Below are 21,418 nucleotides of genomic sequence, written 5' to 3'. Positions count from 1 at the left end.
TGCCTGCAAGGCAGCAGAAAGTGCTGCATTGGGCCCAAATATGAAATCCTTGTTCCTTCAGGACACCACAAACAAAGGTGCCAGTACAGCAGTGTTTTCCTTCCTTGGATTCATCGATGAAGCTACCATTGTGAAAGAGAGAGATATTTAGGGATGGCTAACCAGAGGAGATAAAGAAGAGACCAGCAAAAATGATCAGCCTGATTTTATAGATGGACTTAGGAAAGTTAAGTCACTCAATTACTGGAATCAGTGCCAGAGCATGGGATCCTCTGCCTTTCCACTCTTTGCTTCAACCACAAAACCACTTTGCCTCTCATGCTACCCCACTTCTATCAGTAGGCAGAGGTCATGCTGGCTGCTAAGAGGCTAGCAGCTGACTTGAAGAGATTTTGACATGGCCTTAGTGCAGTCCTCAGCAGCCCAGCTCTGCGCACCACAGCTATGAACCAATCTGGGATGCATTCACACACTGAAGGTCCTGCAGGCAGGGTCAGGAAGAATCAGTGATAAATTTTCAAATCTAGAGATCAGTTTACATTGTTCTACATTTCAGAGGATTCCTTCTCACAATAAATAACAGAAGACATAAAAACACACAAACCCACAATTTTAAAATGATATTATTAAGGTGGAATGATCAAGCATTCAAAAGATAAAACATACCAGAATTAACATGGCCTGTGCAACCTTCATTCAGCCCCTTTGTGTGTGTACATTATGATACAGTCTTCAACTGCATGAACACATGCCATTGTTTCCCTAGGACTCCTGCGTCATACTCTACAGAATAGACAGTGCTGACTTAATGAGCAGGAATTTGATATTTGTTTCATTCTGGTTGTTCAGTCTGGAGCCCTCAAACCTATTTTCTACACACTATTCAAACCTTACTCTGAAGACAGATTGATTAATTTCCTTGTGGGCATTTCTGTGCTGTTCATCATTATAGTGAGTGCTTCACAAATATTAATTATCTTCACAGACCTCTGTGAAACAAGAGGTTGGGGATATTAACTCCATTTGGAAGAGGAACTGAGGCATAGAGAAATTTAAGTCAAACATTTCCACTTGTTTTGGGTGCCCAAGTTGAGACAACTAAGACCTGAATTTTTCAGAGTAGCATTAGACAGCAATGTAATTCCGACTGGCTTCAGCTGCACACTTAGGCTACGTCTACACGTGCACACTACATTGAAATAGTCTATTTCAATGAATAACGTCTACACGTCCTCCAGGGCTGGCAACGTCGACGTTCAACTTCGACGCTGGGCAGCACCACATCGAAATAGGCGCTGTGAGGGAACGTCTACACGCCAAAGTAGCACACATCGAAATAAGGGTGCCAGGAACAGCTGCAGAAAGGGTCACAGGGCGGACTCAACAGCAAGCCGCTCCCTTAAAGGGCCCCTCCCAGACACAGTTGCACTAAACAACACAAGATCCACACAGCTGACAACTGTTGCAGACCCTGTGCATGCAGCATGGATCCCCAGCTGCAGCAGCAGCAGCCAGAAGCCCTGGGCTAAGGGCTGCTGCACACGGTGACCATAGAGCCCCGCAGGGGCTGGAGAGAGAGCATCTCTCAACCCCTCAGCTGATGGCCGCCATGGCGGACCCCACTATTTCGATGTTGCGGGACGCGGATGGTCTACACGTGCCCTACTTCGATGTTCAACTTCGAAGTAGGGCGCTATTCCCATCCCCTCATGGGGTTAGTGACTTCGACGTCTTGCCGCCTAACGTCGATTTCAACTTCAAACTAGCGCCCAACACGTGTAGCCGTGACGGGAGCTATTTTGAAGTTGGCGCCGCTACTTCGAAGTAGCATGCACGTGTAGACGTGACCTTACAGAGTGAAGAATATTTATTTGGCAAGAGTCTCTGAAAAGCTCAGTTTAAGTGAGTTGCCCAGCAATGCACAGGAACTCTCTGGTACTGTCAGAGATAGAATCAAATCCTCCAGGGCAGCATGTGACTGTCTCAGTAAGGAGGCTGTTCTCTCTCTTTATGTAACACTCTGCTAGAGATGTTAATGATTAACCAGCTAACTGGTAGGGGCTGGAACAGTCCCCAGCCCCCAGCAACGCAGGAGTGGGTGGTGTTCCAGTCTGGGCCCAGACCAGGGCTGCTCCTACTTACTAGAGCACCCCTTCCTGCAGCATGCCTGGGGCCACAGCAGATGGGGGCTGCTCTGAGCTGGCTGGAGTGCCCCTATCTACAGAGCTCTTGGGCTGGGCTGCTGTGACTGGGGACTGCTCCGGCTTCCTGGAGTGCCCCACCACCTGTGGCAGTGCCACTGGCAGGGACACTTAAGCCAGATCGGAGCAGCCCCAGCCCCTGTATGCTGTGGGCAGGGGTGCTCCAGCTCTACTGGGCTGGGGGAGTCTCCTCAGACTTCCCTCCCACCACAGAGCTGTTTAATATTTAACCAGTTAAACCCAGTGTTTAACTGGTTAAATCATTAAATGGGATTTCATGTCCCTAACCTCTGCCTCTTTCCTAACACACCTAGTAGCTACAGCAGGGTGGGAAATGAAGTCCCCTGTGAATATTTTGCTTTACTGCATTTTTATTCTTGTCAACAACCAGGATGTTAAAAAAAAACTCTTAGTGGGAGGGGTGTTTTGGACAAAGAAAAAAAATGTTTTGAGAAAAATCTAAATGGAGTTTTTCAGCTTCCTGGATGTCTGGTGGTCAATTTCAGGCGGTAAATGAATGAGAAAAGAGATTTCCAGCCTCATTGGAGAGTCAAAGAGCCAGGGTGCTCAGGCTCCCCAGCTCTGGGGTCAGAGACAGAGTAAGGATGCCCAGTCTCTGCAGCCATGCAGCAGGAGGAGCAGGTTGGAAGCTAGTGAGGCAGCGTCATAGCACTCAGCCCTGCCAGCTCTCCTGGAAAGCTTCTGTCAGTTTCAGTTCCCAACAGGCAGTCTCTTACCCATGCAGTTTTAGTCTCTCCCATTCAGCTTCACTGTCCTGTCCCAGTCTCCTTCCTGACTCTCAGCATCTCTCCCACCCCAGGGTCTACTTGCCCATCCAGCCCAGTTCTAGCCAATGCATTTCACCTCCCCCCAACCTTCAGTTGTCCTTCCACCTGCCTGTCCCTACTGGCTCTCAGTTCCAATCTTCCTTCCTAGGTTCCCCAGCCAGTCCAAGCCCCTTCTCACACTGGCTCCATATCCCCGTCTCTATGCCCACTTCTTCCAGTTCTCTCCCACATCAACATCCACTCCTGTTCTGATAGGTCAGCTTTCCTCCTTCACCTAACTGGTACGCAGATCCCAACTGCTTGTCAAGCCAGCTGCTGTCTCCCTCTTACCCTGTCTCCCAGACGCAATTTCCTTCTCCCTCCACCACCAGCCTACAGTTCCCAGCTGCCTCAGAAGGCTCCATGTCCCAATCCTGTACCCAGCAGATCCAGTTCTTGCCCTCCCTGCATTCATATCAAATAGCTTCTCTCTTCCTACGACTTGGCCTGGCCTGGTGGTCAGGGGTTCATTTGGATCAGAGAAGAAATAAACTCCCTGCCCTCAGTTCCAACCCTACCTGGCACAGCCTTCAGTTGCAGTGAAAGTCCTGCTCAACCCCAGGCTGGTACACGCCCAAGGTGGATGGAATCTTTGAGGGAATTCCATAACTAAATTCTAAGAAGTCTCCATTGAGCATGTGCACATGGTGATTTTTGAGAAGGTTTATAACTTGATGAAATTCGGTTAGATTTTCTTTGGGACATAGGAAGGAACATTTCCTAACATAAGGGCCACTCCCTGCCAGATATCAAGTGCTGCTCCAAAGCAGGGCAAGCAAAAAGTTTTCAAAGTAAAGGTTGCCAGGATTTTTTTTAACGTGGACGAAGCAACATCTTTTTTTCCTAGCCTCGTTCGCCAAAATGACTAATCTGTTTTGGCTGTCATCTTAAAAAACTAGCCTGAGGCAGACACCTGGCATGGAAAATTTCAACCAAAACAGCTGAGATTTGGCAAAGCTACAAGTAACTGACAATGGGAAATGTTAGGCCATGTTAATAATAGATGGTTGTAATAATCCCATACATATTTTCAAAATGAAAGCTGGGATTACTCCTCATATTTCTAAGTAGCCAAACAAGGAGAAGCTCAGTCTTCTTAGGCTCTGAAAAATGGCTGTAGGGACAAAAGATGGGAAACCTGCATGGGACTGTGGAGAAGCAGGCATGGAAGACATAGCTTTGAGAGTTAAAATAACTACTTTTGCAGCAATTAGAGAGAATTTTAGCTGCTCTTTTTCAGTCCCTGTTCCCTGAGAAGGGGGCAAGGGGCAGAACATAATGCAGAAACCCAAGAGTGTGCTGGAGATATTGGGACTGCTGGCAAATATTCCAGTCCTGTCAATCTCTTCTTCTCTGAGGAAAGTGATTTTTCCAACTGTTTGGCTGACAGTGGCTTCTTGTTTGATTAAACTCTCTGGGATACCATGTTCCCTAGCACTATTTCTGCAACCTATTCTTGAACTGAAAGTTCCTGTGCCAACTCCTACTTTGCTTTTGCTTAGAGAATTAAAGAAGATAGTGATATTTCTGAAGCCTACACACTACGGCTTCAAGTGTTGTAGAGAAAGATCTTTCTTCTTTTCTTTCAGCAATTTTCATTTCATACACATTTGAATCTTAATAAACTGCACTTTTGTATACAGGAAACCAGCAAAATTGCACTGCAAATAATGTCCAGGTTTGCAGTTCACTTCAACACACATCAGGGAAGTTCTGTTGCTATGCTGAGGCAGTGTCAGTGAGGCTGACAGATTAGTGAGTCTCCACCGTAGGTAGTAGAGTTGGAAATTCCATCATGACCAAAAGAAAAATGAATAATCCTCACCCACCACATGAGGAAGTTTCTCCTTAGCAAATCCTTGTGGCTAAGTGCTCCTGTCAGGAAGAGTATGTGTAAATTTCACCTGACAGAAAATACATCACAGGAACACAAAACAAAAGGCCAAATGAAGTAGGGAAAAATGACTGCCTAACATTCTCAGTAGCTCTTGGAGGCGGCACCAAAGAGAAAAAATATTTATGTATGGAACAAAGTCAGTAAGAAAACGTGTAGGTAGATGAGCTTGTCTCAGTCAAAAACAGAACATCTCAGACTAAAGGGACAGGGTGACAAAAAGAAGCCCAAACTGTTTATTCCACCAGCACATCCAAAGAAGTACTACTTCCAAACCAGCCTAGCCCATGGGCTTGGCTCAGCTGCTTTTGCTTTTTCTCCAAGCAAAGATCTTCACTGATCCCCATTTCCCCACTCACTTCCCCTCCTCAGTGCTTGGTCCCATTTCTACCCACTCAACTTCATTCCCTCGTCTCCTGATATATAACAACATTCCCATTCCCAATCAATGCTCCCATCATGTGCCCATGTCCCCTCTGATAGCTATCAGCTCAGTTTCCACTATAGCTATACTGCCTGCTCCATTTCATATCTGATATGAAGCAAGCCTAAGGCAGAATACATGCTACCCCGCCAGGGTTCCTCAACAGGAGGTACTCAGAAACAGGCTATATCAGCGGTTTCAGTGGGAATGCATTTATCACTATGTATCAGAAATACTGCTATTCAGACCATTAGGGCAAGAGCAAATTTTGGTGATAAGAAATTTGTTCCTTAAGCCTTTGAAAACATTGGCTATTCTTTGTCCATTCTTTGTCATTGCCAAGACTACTAGAAAGTTGTATAAAATTTTGGCTTAAAAATAGTAAGGGCAGATGCGTGTTTCAGGTACACTTTTGGACAGTGAACAGATCAAAATACTTTGAAAGGTTCCCAACCTATGCAAAGAAACTACTCTCCTTTCTGTCATCTCTAGCTTTAATAACTACAACTACCTAAAGAGCCTGAGAAATGAGATTAGGAAAGCCTGAAAGGTGATCAAACCCAGGATCCATCAAACCAAGGATCCATCAAACCCAGGGAGAAAATGAGTTCCAAAGTAAAGGACCAATCTCTGCTAGTCCTCTTTTGCTAAAGCCAAAGAGCTATAATCGCCAATCCTTTGTCTAATAACAATTCTTGTGGTGCCAGACAGGAACATAAATGAGTTTTTCAGGTAGTCAGACTCTAAACTACTTCTGAATTAAATATCAGTCAGCTAGCACTTATAAAGCTACTCAGTATGGAAACTAAATTATTAAAATTTGGCAAACTTATAAGCAACTGAAAACCAGATCCTGTAAGAGGAAGTGACAGGCAATCTTAACAACAGGCAGTGCTACCTACTTCAACTATAACCTTCTTTCAGATTTTACTTACTGTGCAGAGCCCATATTTCACTTTATTCAAAATCCACTCTAGTCAAAGCTCTCTTCATATCCTGCCACTATGGTCATATCTCCTTACATTTCTTGATTAGCTTCATTTTTGAGCCTTCACATGTGATCCCAGCTTTCATTTCCTCCTCTGATTCCTTATGCTCTTCATAATTGTTTCATCATTTGCATCATGTCTTTCTCCCAATCTAAGCTTATGCCTAAAATAGTCATCTTTTTCTTAGCCTTTAAATGTCCTCTCCCTTTTTCTTCTGTTCACCAGGAACATTTAAATGCTCCCTTTCCTAAATATGTGTTGTTCTTCTTCCTGAGTGTCTTTTGACTGTAAGCTCACTGATAAATTGCACTGTAAATTTGTGGAGATATACCTACCTCTCTCTAGAACTGGAAAGGACCTTCAGAGGTCATCAAGTCAAGTCCCCTGCCCCCTCAATAGGACCAAGCACCATCCCTGACAATTTTTTTTTAAACCAGTTTACCCTAGATCTTACCGTGTGGTAAGAACACATGGTCTGTGTATTCAAGAATGGGAGAGAAAAAGGTCCATGAAACAATTCTTGTAAAATATCGACCACACTATGATCAAGTTGAAGACACCTCTATTTTAACCACAATTTATTACTAAAACTGTGCTGTAAATAAGTTCCACATCTTCCTAATGGTCTAAATGGAAAGCAAAAATAACACATTCCCCCTATATGGCCCCCTCACGGGCTGAACTCACAACCCTGGGCATAGCAGGCCAATGCTCAAACCACTGAGCTATCCCTCCCCAAATATATGACACTATTTAAGTAATTTTAATGATTGCTAAACTAATACTATAATAATAAATAGCGAGGGCACGATTCTTGATCAAGAATGCTTTTTTTTTTTTTCACACTACAGAGTGCTGGTGGTTATAGGAATATGCCATTGCTGATCCTGCTTTGATGTGAATGACCTTTAAGAAGTTTAAAATGCAATTAGGGAAGCACCTTTAACAAAACACACATAGTATTAACAGGGTGGAAAAGGTCTCACACCTATTGTCTCTACAGAAAGGTGTGTTCATTTTGTCCTAGATGTCACATTTGAGCCGCGTCTACACGTGCTGGCTAATTCAAAGTAGCGCCCGCCACATCTACATCAGGGGATGGGAATAGCGCCCTACTTCGATGTTGAATGTCGAAGTAGGGCACGTGTAGCCGATCCGCATCCCGCAACATCAAAAGAGCAAGGTCCGCCATGGCGGCCATCAGCTGAGGGGTTGAGAGACGCTCTCTCCAGCCCCTGAGCTCTATGGTCGCTGCGTGCAGCGGCCCCCTAAAGCTCCCCGCCCCCTGTGTTCCTGTGCAGGAAGCTGAGAGCGCGTGCAGGCGGCAGCACTGACACGTGGCCTGCCTGCATGCCTCCCTGCAGCCCCAAGCCACCACCCCCGCTGCAATGGCCACCCGCCAGCCCCCGAATCTCCCCCAGTGCTCCCAGTCTGGCAGCCAGCCTGGGAAAAGGCAGCGGGGCCCCTCCTGGACAGAGGCCGAGATCCGGGACCTGCTGGGGCTCTGGAGCGAGGAGGAGGTGCTCCAGGTAACGGGGAGCAAGAGGTGGAACGCGGATGCGTTCACTCGGCTGGCCGAGGGCCTGGCTGCCTGGGGTCACCCTGCCCGCACTCCTGACCATGTCAGGAGTAAGGTGAAGGAGCTGCGGCAGGGTTACACCCGGGCCCGGGATGCGGCCAGCCGATCTGGGGCCGCCCCCGCCACTTGCCCCTTTTACAGGGAGCTCAGGTCCATCCTGGGCCCCCGGTACACCTCCTCCCTGCCGGCCACTCTTGACACCTCGGCTGACGAGCCCCAGCAGGCCCCGGAGGTGGAGTCCGCCCTGGAGGCAAGCCCTGCACCCCAGGCCCCCCCCAGGAGCCCACCCCTGGGATGCCGGAGAAGGAGGAGGGGGAATCCTCCTCCAGTGACGGGGGGGCTCCACATCACCCTCCCGTCCCGGAGCTCCAGCAGGGCGTCTGCCCAGAGGGTGCTCCCCGACCGTGGGAGCGGACTGTCAGGTATGTACCCCCCGGTGCACATCCCTGGGGTTAAGGGGGGGCGGGGACAACAGACATGACCAGGGCCTTCCACATGCCCAGATGACCATGGCCCCAAAGACAGCAGTGGCATGTCCCTCAGAAGAGTGCATCAGCCCCTGCCCCCCCACCAGCAGGACAGTGCCATGCCCCATCCCTGGGGATGGGGGGAGTGGAATCTAGCGTCCCCCAGGGGGGAGGGGGTGGGATACCCATCATCATCAGCAGCATCTCCCAGGGATGGGGATGGGGATGGGGAACCAGCAGCAGAGGGGTAGGAGGACAAGGGCCACGGGTCGGGGTCCACACTAATGGCTGTCTCCACTCTTCTTCCCCCCCTGTGTTCCGCAGCTGCACCATCGGAGGACCCGGAGAGTGCCAGCGAGGTCTCTGTGGTCCCAGAGAGCTCACCGGGGTCATCGCTGCAGGCCAGCCCCTCGGCGGAGCACCGACCAGCCCCAGGACGGGGCCGATAGCAGAGCCACCACCAACAGAGGACGGCCACGGACCCCCAGCTGCTCGCAACCCTCCAGCGTCAGCAGGAGGTGTCGGAGCGGCGGCTGGAGCTCCAGGAGCAAGCGCTGGCCTGGTGCCAGGAGGCATGGGGGGCCTTCATGCGCACGTTTGAGTGCATAGCAGAATACCTGGCCCCCCATGACACGCCGCCCGCCGCTCTGCCCGCCACTCCACCCGCTGCTCTGACTGCGGTCCCACTGCTGTCCGCCACCCTGGGGCCTTCTGCCAAGAGGGACCTGGGGCCTGCTGACACCCGCCGGCCATACCTGCCGGTTCGCCCGGCCCCCAGCCAGCCTCGGCCAGAGCTCAGGCCGAGGCGAGGGTCATGCCCGCCAACCCCAGGCACCGGACAGTAGAGAGGTGTGGGGCCCAGGATGTGACCCCCCCACCCCCTTTGTACATATCCCCCATCATATATATTTGTATATAGTTTGTGTTACACCCCTGTTCTGTTATATGGTACCTGCCCCCCCCATATAAATAGTTCCCCTCTTTTGTTCTGCTCCTCTCTATATATATTTTTGTAGTATGAATAATAAGAGAAATCACTGGTTTTTGGTTTCAAAAACAACAGGTCCATCTTTATTTGCAAGAAAAGTGGGGGGTGTGTGCTCTTGGGTGCTCTGTGGTGTGGGCGTGGGGGCAGTGAGTGTTGTGGAGGATGGGGGGGTGCGGTGGGGGGCCTGCCAGCATTCACCCCGCGGCCTGGTCGAAATGGGCCAGCAGGGCCTCCCAGACCCGGATCCCCTCGGGGTCCACCTGGTGACTGGGGGCAGCGGGTGGCTACACGTCAGCCCTGCCAGCCTCCACAGCCCAGGCCTGGAAGAATGCCTCCCCCTTGCTCTCCACCAGGTTGTGGAGTGCACTGCACGCGCCCACAACCTGGGGAATGTTGGTGGGGCCTGCATCAAGGCGGGTGAGGAGACACCTCCAGAGCCCTTTGAGGCAGCCAAAAGTGCACTCGACCACCTGGCACGCATGGTTCAAGTGCGTGTTGAAGCGCTCCTGGCTGGCTGAGATGGCCCGTGTAAGGGTGCCTAAGCCAGGGTCGGAGGGGTTATGCCGTGTCTGTGACGACGCAGAGGGGCATGGGGGTGTCCCCCACAGGGATCTCCCGCTGGGGGATGTAGGTCCCCGCCTGCAGCCGGCGGCACAGGCCCGAATTCCTGAACACCCGGGCGTCGTGGGTGCTGCCAGGCCACCCAACATAAATGTCCAGGAAGTGGCCCCGGCTGTCCACCAAGGCCTGGAGGACCACCGAATGGTAGCCCTTCCTGTTCAGGAAGCGTCCCCCACTGTGCTCCGGGGCACGGATGGGGATATGGGTCCCATCCAGAGCCCCAAAGCAATTTGGGAAGCCCAGGCTGGCAAACCCCACGATGGCGGCATCCGGGTCCCCAAGCCGCACGAGCCTGTGGAGGAGCAGGGCATTGATGGCGCGACGACCTGCAGGGGAAGGACATGGGAGAGCAGCAGTGAGGGGTGTGCAGGGTGTGTCTGTCCCTCCCCCCCAGGGCTGCCCTCCCCCCCAGGCTCCCCCCCAGGTCCTCTTACCTCCATGAGAACAGCCCCGACAGTGGCCTTGCCCACGCCAAACTGCTGCCCAACGGATCGGTAGCTGTCTGGAGTGGCCAGCTTCCAGACAGCGATGGCGACCCGTTTCTCGACCGTGAGGGCACGCCGCATGGAGGTGTCCTGGTGCCTCAGTGCAGGGGTGAGCCACTGGCAGAGCTCCAGGAATGTCTGCCAGCTCATGAGAAAGTTCTGGAGCCAGCGCTCGTTGTCCCACTCACTGCACACCAGCTGCTCCCACCAGTCTGTGCTCATGGGGTAGCTCCACAGCCGGCGGTGTGTGTGGCGGGGGGGGTCGGAGGGCAGCAAGGTCTGGGGCTGCTTCCTCCTCCCCTGGGGGCAGCTCCTCTTCTGTGAATAAAAGGTGGTCAGCTGCCTCCTGCATAGCATTAAGCAGGGCGAGCACTGCTCCTGCAGGGGCGGCTGTGTGGACCTCTGGCTGCTGCTGCTGCTGGGGGTCCATACTGCTTTGATGGGTGTGCGTGCCTGTGGCTCTGCAGACCGCATGCTGTGCAGGCTGAGTGTGTCTGGGAGGGGCCCTTTAAGGGAGCGGCTAGCTGTTGCCCCGGAAGTGCTAGTCCGCCCTGTGACCCTGTCTGCAGCTGTTCCTGGCACCCTTATTTCGATGTGTGCCGCTTTGGTGTGTAGATGCTCCCCTGCAGCGCCTACTTCAATGTGGTGCTGCCCAACGTCGACGTTGAACGTCGATGGCACCAGCCCTGGAGGACATGTGGATGCTATTCATCGAAATAAGCTATTTCGATGTAGCACACATGTGTAGACGTAGCTATACAGTGGTAGTCATGCAAACAAAGTCCTTATAGATTACCCAATGCATACCATAGATTTTAAAGTTGTATTTAGTAAGCTATCATGTTTGAAACAAGAACACAACCCAAACTATTGTCTGACAGCCATATGTTGCTGACTTCTCCTAATTTCCTGCTGCTTCTACAGCTGATCTGGCTTTTCACTAAAGAGGAGCCCAAGTCCTCTAAAAAGCTTGAAAGAAGAAACAGCCTATTTACTTCTAACAGATTGTCACTGCTTCATAACAACAAAGGAAAAAAAGAATTATCCCTTGCTGTATAAAAGATATTCAAAAAAATCATACATACTTGCTTAATACACTTTCCATAAGAGAAACTGCTGTAATTTGCCACAGAGATGTGATCTGATGGCAAATTGTCATTGTGGTAAGAACACATGGTCTGTGTATTCAAGAATGGAAGAGAAAAAGGTCCATGAAACAATTCTTGTAAAATATTGACCACACTATGATGAAGTTTAAGACACCTCGATTTTAACCAGAATTTATTACTAAAACTGTGCTGTAAATAAGTTTCACATTTTCCTAATGGTCTAAAGGGAAAGAAAAAACAACACATTCCCTTCAGATTTCCCTTTTTTTTTTTTTTTGTTAGTATGGGTGGAGCAAGAGGCTACATGATACATTCAATTCAATGCCAGGTAACAACTGCACATTGAAGTCAAAGAGCAGTTCACATGAGAAACAGAAATACAAACTGAGTCATTCATCTGGATGAAAACACATATTAAATTTTCGTTCTTTATTACACTGACCTACAAATGTCTTGAGAAGTACAAGATTGAAATGACCGAATGATACTGAACATATGAATAGTGATCTGTATGAAGCATGTAAGCACTATCTTCAGAAATTCAGGACATTTGAACAAAGACACAAACTGCTTAGGCATTGCAATAGGTTCAGAAGCTACAATGAACTGTAAGTACACTCTAAAACAGTGGTGTACTTTACTGAAATTACAAAAGTAACATATGTAAATAAGGACTGTCACTTACTCACAGTTAATGCATGCAATTCACACAAAAAATAAGCTGTTAGAAGACAATGACTTGGCTTTTTGACCCAGTTTCTGTTTACAGATAAAATTTATTTTTTGTTCCACAAGTACCTGTAAGTACTAAACAAGGACAGAGGCATCATTCTAATGAAGTCTCTTTACAACGGGAAATACCATGGTACTGAACATCTCCAGTTCTGGTGCCTTTAGCCGAAAATGTGGATATTCAGCAATTCCAAAAACAAAGCTATTTGGCTGATGAAACACACTATAGAATTTCCTGTGCTAATCTGTTATAGAACCGCATGAAAAGCTCTTAGTGAACCACCAAAAAAACCTCACAAAATCTTATTAAGTCAAGGTTAGTGAAAACCATAGGCCATTCTACATTCAAAGGCTACATAGCACAGAGAAGCAGTATACCTACTGACTAAATACATGTTTTGTTGTTGCTTCTTTCTATAGAATAGAGATGTTAACCAACAAATCACACATTTCTTCATTCTTCAAGAAAACAATACCACTTTTTTACCCTCTCTCAGGACTGACATGTTAACACACGATACTGTGCAACTGAGCATCTCTGTCAAACAGGTTTGTGTGGAAACGCACCATACTAATGAAAGCACAAAGCATACATTAGCCACCACTTAAGACTTAACATAGTTCTTTCCTGTTTAACATGACCACTTTTTAACTACTCTCTCTTTCTCATTTTAAAAATATAAACAATTTTGCGATGTGTCGCATTCTCTGTTTACTACGCAGAAGTCTGAGAAAGATGTTTTGCCCTGTGAGTGAAAAAAGGAAAGAATCCCATATTCATGTTGAGTAGTACTTTCTTCTGCAAATAATTCCAGTGAAGAAAAGGGAACTATTTGCAGAATCAGGCATTCCTCAATGTAAGTGCACAGTCTGGCTCAATTCTGTTCCCAAAAGGAGGAACAAACTCAGAAGCAAGAGAAGCATCAGAAGCAAGAGAATGAAGGATTAAGTGGTAAGTCATGCTCAGGTACCACAGCCAGTTCTCCTCCGTGTCACATATTCTGAACATTCCTCATGGATATCAAGACAACTTATGCCTGGGGGCTGGGAGAACAGGAAGCTTATTAAAGTGGTCAGGACACCTCAACTACATGTGAGGATTTGCTCCTTTGCCCTTGAATGCAGGGTCTCTGACAGGTGATAATAAATCTTGGATACGGAGATGTTTTGTGTCACTCTCTGAGACACTTTGTATTATAGCAGGGAATTATTTAAGACATTTAGGCCATTTTTAACCTAAATCCCTTTCAAACTTTATTGTAATTTTCTTGAGCATTCTGTTTGCACAGAATATAGCATACAGGGGTATGCAAGAGAAATATGATTGCAAAGAGTGAGGCATGTGACCTAGCACTGAAATAAAGCTATGAATTGCATAAAAATAACGTGGAACATGCATAAGTAAAAACACCACCAACAAAAGGCATACTGAGCCATTTTCTTTGCAACAAATAGAAGACACTGATAATTTTTCTGCTAAAGAATCATCTCCGATTGTTTGTGCCACAGAGGCAGATAAATGCCAAAAAGACAGATCCTTCTGTCTCTGAGATACTGTCCTGTATAGCATAAAGTTAATAGCAAAGTAATAACGAGCCTACAGTCCTGACATAAAATATAAACTTATGCCTACTGGATGCAAGCTTCATGATCTATAACCTCAAATGCCTGAGATCATAGCAGGGAAGACTCCACCAGGGTGGCATGAGGAGGCCAAATGTCATCCAGAAAATAAATTGCATTAAAAGTGTTTCACTGGGACCAAACCTGTTTATAATGACCAATATTTTCAACTTAACTTTAGGCATGTAAATATATATTCTTGGTGGTCACTCAAAAATGAGTAGGATGTCTTCATGTCAGCCTCCTATTTGTGAGTCTGTTGATGCCTGACCAGCCCACTTCTGGAACCACAGATCTGATCACAGAAGAGGCAGGAGGCGCACACGGCAGTTCTTGACACTCTTCTCTTTCATTCCTTCTCCCCTCGTCTGCACTGTGGTGGGACTTCTCAAACTGTGCCTCGCCCTCACAGATTACCATTCTCCACTGGGGACAGTCCTGGGCAAGGTTCTCCCACTGTCAACACCAATGCTGCACTTTTTCATGTATGCCTTCAGCATGTCTTTATAGCACTTTCACAACACTCCTCCATCCTTCCTTCAATTCAGAAAACAGAATCTGTTTTGAGAGGTGCTGATCAGATACACAAACCATGTGACCAGTCCAGTGAAGTTGCTGATGAATGAAAATGGCTTCAATGCTGGTCACGTTGGACTCTTCCAGAAGGCTAGAGTTTGTGCGCCTATCTTACCAAGAGATATTTAGGATTCTCCTGAGGCAGCGTTGATGATATTAAGTGCCTTCACATGACACTTGTATGTTGTCCAGGTTTCACATGCATATAGCAGCATTGGAACAACCACTTCATGGTATACAAGGAACTCTGTCTTAGGATAGATGTCCTGTTTTCAAAGACCCTTTGTCTCAGGTGGGCAAAAGGAGAGCTTGCATGGCTCAGACGATGCTGGATTTCTGCATCAATGTCAACTTTAGCAGAAAGATAACTTCGAAGGTATGAAAGGTAGCGCACTTGTTAAAAATGGCCTGATTTGCAGAGAAGCCAAGTACCTAAAACTCTCCCTCGTGGTCAAGGGGTCAAGGTGCCTCAAAATAAGAATATTTTTATTTGGTTCCTAAATACAGATTCAGATGCCTAGCTTTAGGCATCTATGGTTGGAAAGTTTGGCTAATGAGTTTAACCATCATAATGCAAGAATGCTATTACAAATAACAAAAGGTTATAGTTGCATGGTTAATTACTCAGAACTCAGTAAATTAAAAAGCTTCTGTTGCATGTGCAGCACTAGATCTACCTCTTGTTTGCATATATTATTCTACAGAAGAGGTTTTCATATTTTGGGTCGTGGCTTGTCAGACTAAAATGCTGGTGGGCTGCGAGATGCTTGGTTTACCTGACAACCCACAGGCAGAACTGCTCACAGCGGCCATGGCTTGCCACTTCCTGCCAATGGGAAATGCATGAAGCAGTGCCTCAGCCTGTGCTGTTTCCCACAGCTTCCATTGGCCAGGAATGGCAAACTGTGGCCACTGAGAGTTGTGAGTGGCCGTGACTGCAGATGTTCAGGTAAACAAAGCACCTTGTGACCTGCAAGTGGCTTACCCTGTTAAGCCAGAACCCACATTTTGAAAACTTCTTGTATACAGGACAAGACCCTATGCTGGTTTAAACTAATACAGCTCCATTTTACTGAAACTGTATCCATTGCCTTCAACAGATTGATGCCAATTTACAATCTCCACTGTTTTTATTTTCTTGATCACATACTATTTATCAAAAACCGTCATATAATGGCATGCCTTTTTCTGTAGCTTGAGATAAATACATGAAGAATTTGTAATATCTTCTGTTCGTTTTTAAATAAAAAAAATTCAGTATTATGCTTGTCAGATATATTTTCATTAATTTAGGGACTTGATATAACTCTTCCATGTCTATCAATAATTTATCAGCATCACGATATTTCATATTTTACAGAATGCATAATGAAGAATATGAGTCATCTGACTATGAAGGTAACTTTAGCTGCATACTTGGTCAGAAATGGCATGTCTACACTACAGAGTTATTCCAGAATAATTTATTTTGGAGTTACTATTCCAAAATAAACTGTGCAGGAATAACACATCTACACTCCAGGGAACTCCCCAAATAAGCAAAATGTATTCTGAAAGTGTACCCACACACAATACAGTCTATTTTGGATTAGAGCTCCTCAAAGTACTGCTTCCAGGAGCTCTAGTCTGAAATACTATGTCTGTACAGCAGCTTTATTTAGAAAGAAGCTTGTTCGGAATAGCTTATTTCTAAATAGCCCCTATTCTCTGTCTATACAGCCCCTATTTCAAAATACCTATTTTGAAATAGGTACTATTCCTCGAGGAATGAGGTTTACCAAATTTGAAATAAGCTGACCACTATTTTGAAATTATTTCAAAGTAGAGGTTACACTGTGTAGGCACTCACAAAATTATTTCAAAATAGCAGCCATTGTTTCAAAATAACTTTCCTGTGTAGACATATCCTAACCGGTCTATATGCCAGCTGTTAGTGAAGTAATGTTACACACTTCACACAAATCAGAGTTGAGGAAAGTGGGGGGCAGGCCCTCTTGGGGGGGGGTGTGAACTTTTGTAAAGGGGATGCAGCACAATCGGCTGCTGGCTCTCAGGCTCACCCATCTCATTAAAAATGTTGAAATATGTTACTGTTTTTACATATGTGTATCCACATTTATAGACCAATCAATAAAGTTTTTAAATTCTACGTATTTTTTTCTTACGCATTCCAAAAGCTTTTTTTTTTATATGAACATAACCAAAATTTGGATTACACTAGACGGGCTGGGGGGCCCTGTTAATTGCAGGGACAAGAAATGGGGACTCACATAAAAAGTTTGCTCACCCCGACATAAAATAATTTAATGAACTACACAACAAACACAGACTATTATACAGTACAGTACTGGAAGATACTGCACAGGTGTAGCTAAGGTAGCAAAAATTATGTATGATATTATCTTGTGTTATTTAAGCAGTAGTATCTGAATTCCCATCCCACTAAGAGAACATTTTAAAAAGTTATCAGGAAATGAGAATTGGGAGTCAAAATGGAAGCTCATGATTTAAACTACAACAGTTATTGTTCGCTAAAATTTAGATGCACTAACACAGTGACACTGACAGAATACAGTGCAAAATTTTCTAAATGCATCATCTTAAATACTTTAAGTATATAAACATCCTTTAGTAAAAGGGAAATGAATGAGACAGTACATCTCACATATGTACAATTTTTTGCTAGCACAGAAGTTAATTCCCAGAAATGACAACCCTGTTGACTTCAGTGAAAATGAACAGTTGTGACAAGAGGAGAACTTGGCCATAGATAGTTATCTCTGTAACAAAAATACTTCATGATTTTGGCAGTCAATCTCTGAAATCCCCACCTTTGTGCAAACATTGCACCTACCCTCCAAAAAGATGTGGTTGAATAATCTGACATCATGGCTGTCAGTATAATGCTTCAGGATGCCCAGGAAAACAGAGGAAGTACGATCAAGGAACTTCTGCACTAAGATGGTGAAAGTCCTGAACTGAAAGTCTTGACAGTGCCACAATGCTAAAATCATGGAAAATTCGCAATGAAACAAGAAGAGCCAGGCATTTGTTAGCAATTTCTGTCCACTGTACATTCAATAAGAGTGACTTAACCACATACTATTATGCTTGATAATAGTACATTATCCTCCTGCTAGTCACTAATATAAAAGTTGCAGTTGAAACAGTGACTCTCTTGCATCGGTTTGAACAAAACCGATTTAAATAACAAATACTTACAATACATTACTAAAAAGCATAATTAAGGTAAAATATATTAATAAATGTTTAATACTTATACTTTTTAAGTCTTCTGAAACAGAGACACAATTTTATCTGATATTAAATTTTTATAACCAGGTGGTATGAAAGCTTCTCCAGTTTGAAAGAGAAACCCTGCTTTACATGAAAGCCACGTAATATTTTTAAGTTGCATCTATTAATTACAATCTATCTTAAAACTGTGAAAGGGCAACTGAATTATACTTTAATTTGTGTTTAAGTCCAAAATAAGGGATTCATCTAAATATGATCTCTAATATTTACCCAGGGACCCTCAGGCAGATTCTTGCAAAAGCATCAGGCAGTTGTGTAATCTACTTGGGCCTTTAAAAACTCATCAGTGTACTTAGGATTAATTTTAAAAAGGCACCTGATCTTTACATTTTTATCTTGCTTGAAAATGAATACGAAGATGACTCAAACTCTTCTCTAATAGCATCTCATATGCAGCCTGGGTGTACAGATTTTACAAAAATGAAAAAGGGAAAGCAAACAAGGAACCAATATATTATTTGTGCTGTAATGTGCTATTTGACTTTCTTTATTCCCCCATCTTGATGATACTCCCTTGCTATTAAGAATACACCAAAGGGTAAAGACAGCTTTACCAACCTGTGTGCTGTCTCCGATGCTTAGTGAGGGCATGACGTGTCCCACCGGCAAAGCCACAAAGGTCACACAGGAATGACTTCTCGCCTGTTGCAACAATAAACAGATGAGGGACTGCTGAGGTCACAGATCATTAAAACATATCTATCAAGGCTTTCAGGGTTACTAATTCCTCCAATCAAATGTTTCCATGTAAATATGTCAAATGGGAATGAAATTACCACTGCGGTTTATTGACTGTGATAAAATCTGAAAAGCACCACTGAACATAATTACATACTTGTCAGACCCATAAAAATTAGCTTTATTATCAATGGAATGGTTTTGTACAACTTCATTTCTGTTAGATGTCTTCCAGATGGGGCTGCTTTATGCACTTGAACAGTTTTTATGCATATTCTGATTTTTTACAATTCCCATACATCTGGCCTTTCTGTGCTGAGTAAAGATTGCCTGGAAAAGTTAATATACTGTATATATGATTCTGCTTAAATAAAATATATTGAATTTACTAACAAATTAAGGGTAGTGAGAAATTTTAACTGATTTGCTCATGGTTTTCTTTAGGAACCTTACATTTAATAAAAAGAATTAAATTATTTTCTTGAATACAATGAAGAACCCAGGCAACAATAAAAGCTATATTGTTCAGTACCAATGGCAATTCAGTACTGTTTATGTTCCTAAAACTTTCATGACATAAAGAAAACAAGTCTGGGGATTACTGCAGAAATTGCAGAACTCATATTGTTCATCTTTAATGATATTTCTTCATTCCAAACCACCGGAACAATTAGAGAGATTTGGCAGACTCAGTACTTGTAAAAAGTGTGTAAATGCTCATTTTTTTTTTAGTATTTTTATTCCAGCTAAAATTTTGCCTTATTGTCTATAAATATAATCTATCATTTCACTGTAACATTTTTACACAGTAAGTACTAGCATACGAGGCAGTTTCATCCCATAAGACCCATTGAGAAGGGCATGATGGAATAATAATGTTAACCTTGGACAGATACAACGCAATTATAAAATAGCTTTAAAAACAAATTAGTCACTTTACTAATTTGGAATCAAACTGAACCTACCCACAGAAATACCAAAGAGAAGGCATTAGAAGAGTCAGGATACTGTATGTGGGAGATCTAACTGAGTAAATTCTCCCTTCATTGGGAGGGAGATTTAGGCTCTTCAAAGGATCAGAAGGGGTGCTGTCTTCCAAACCCACTGGGATCCACAACATTTTAAGACCTCTAGCCTAGCCCTGAGGCATCAGCCTCTCCTGGTTCCTTTCCCCCCGATATTTATCTATATTAGTACCTTTGGCAAACACTCCATTCCGGAGGGGTATAGAGCCTGCATTAATGATGCTTCGATAGCATTCCTGTAATTGAGATACTTTCTAGTATATCCACTGTATATGGAGAGAAGAAGGCCACAAACAAAATCTCCTATCCTTCCTGCTTCAGTATGGAAAAACCCCTATGGGAATTCCAAGTCCAAGGGGCATCCAGAGAGGGCATTCCACAGAACTGCAGAGAGCTGGCCCCTTGATAGAAATTTGCAGCCCTGGTAAATCACGCTCACTTGGATCCTATCTCCCTCCAATGTAGTGTTATTTACATAGATGTTACAAAGGATTTAGGGGCTCCCATGAGCTCAGGCCCCAGTACACTTGTTCCCTTCATTCTTTACTCTCATCAGCTCTGTGGATGAGTCCATGGTGGTAGCGCCCACCTGTTCTTTACCCCTAGCCAAATATACCTGATGTGAGATACCTGTGCTGTTCACTGGGAGAAAATTATCAAGCTGTTGGAATGATTCAGGCTAAATTTCAAAAGTGGCGTGAAACAGCATATATATAAAAACAAGGATTGATCTGCACAAAGGTACTTAAGCATCTGAAATGTAGCTTGAGCAGGCACATCCATGTATTGTGGCACAGAAAAAACCATAGGCAGCAACATTTTACACATAAATTTAGACTTGCAGCTGTAGAATCCACTTTTGAATCCACTTTTGCTCCTTATGCAATAAGTATTCCAAATGGTTGACCTCAAGCAGAGTATCTCTCACAGTATCTGAAAGTAAGAACTAGCTCTAGCCATTTTGTAATTGTACCTGAATAAAAATCAACCAACAAGCAAAAGCCACAAGCACAGAAAAAACAGTAATAACTAAAAACAGCCCCTTGTTTCCTCTTGATGTGAATATATTTCTGTTAAAAAGCAAATTAATACCAGTAAAACTTTAAAATTATATAACCAAGATCTGAATGTGGCTTACAATGTTACTCATTAATTAATTACTCAGTAATTATATTAATTACTGAAGTAATATATTGGGGTTTTTTTTTCCAGAGAAATTTCCTTCTATAATCTCTCTGCATTTCTGCTTGGATTTTAGTGTCATGATCTTTTCTTCAGCACTTGAGTTCATCAAAGTATTAAAGGAAGGGAGTAGAAAGGCTATAAAGAAGAAAGCTTAATTATAATTAATTAAATATTAACTAATTAATTAATTAATTTCAAATATAAATCTTTCTAACTAGCTGCAATACCCACCACCCCAGCATAAAATTCACACTTTAAAGTTAAACGCTCTTCCATGCCTACTAGGAAATTGTTCATCATCTCTGTATTGTCAAAAATTAGCTCATGTTGTGTTTAACATCTCTGAGTAGACTTGAGAGTGGCCAGCAGCTTTGTATATTAATGAGGACTCTAAGAACCCAAAGCACCTTTGCAGGCTTGAAAATCTATTTTGTTTTATTTTTGGCAGGGTTTATAATGTCTTTTTGAAATAGAGGAATTATTTTAAAATAGACATTTTAGTGCACACAATATAATGTTTATCATCTAGAGTCTTCATGTTCATTTGGAGAGAAATCCTGCATTTCTTATTCAGACAAAACTCCTACTAAAGTCAGTGGGCATTTATATCTGAAATCACTAGGCTAAGATGGCAAGATTTGGTCTCTGCTTTTTAAACAACAGAAAAGAAGTAAATAACCATGATTTGCTTCTGGAC

At 44.4% G+C, this 21,418-nt stretch overlaps 1 protein-coding gene across 2 annotated transcripts in view; it reads right to left on the bottom strand.

Annotated features, from left to right (window-relative positions):
* Positions 1–21,418, bottom strand: part of ZNF407 (zinc finger protein 407) — a 431,800-nt gene that overhangs the window by 171,046 nt on the left and 239,336 nt on the right. For both annotated transcript variants that reach the window (XM_074987526.1, XM_074987527.1), the window contains one exon: positions 18,392–18,475. In XM_074987526.1, the coding sequence (XP_074843627.1) occupies positions 18,392–18,475 (84 nt within the window). The remainder of the gene's footprint in view (positions 1–18,391; positions 18,476–21,418) is intronic.

Source organism: Carettochelys insculpta, chromosome 2 (genome assembly GCF_033958435.1).
Source record: "Carettochelys insculpta isolate YL-2023 chromosome 2, ASM3395843v1, whole genome shotgun sequence".
Classification (NCBI taxonomy): Eukaryota; Metazoa; Chordata; order Testudines; family Carettochelyidae; genus Carettochelys; species Carettochelys insculpta.
The sequence above is the reverse complement of the archived record's forward strand: the minus strand, read 5'-3'. Positions and strand labels throughout refer to the sequence as shown.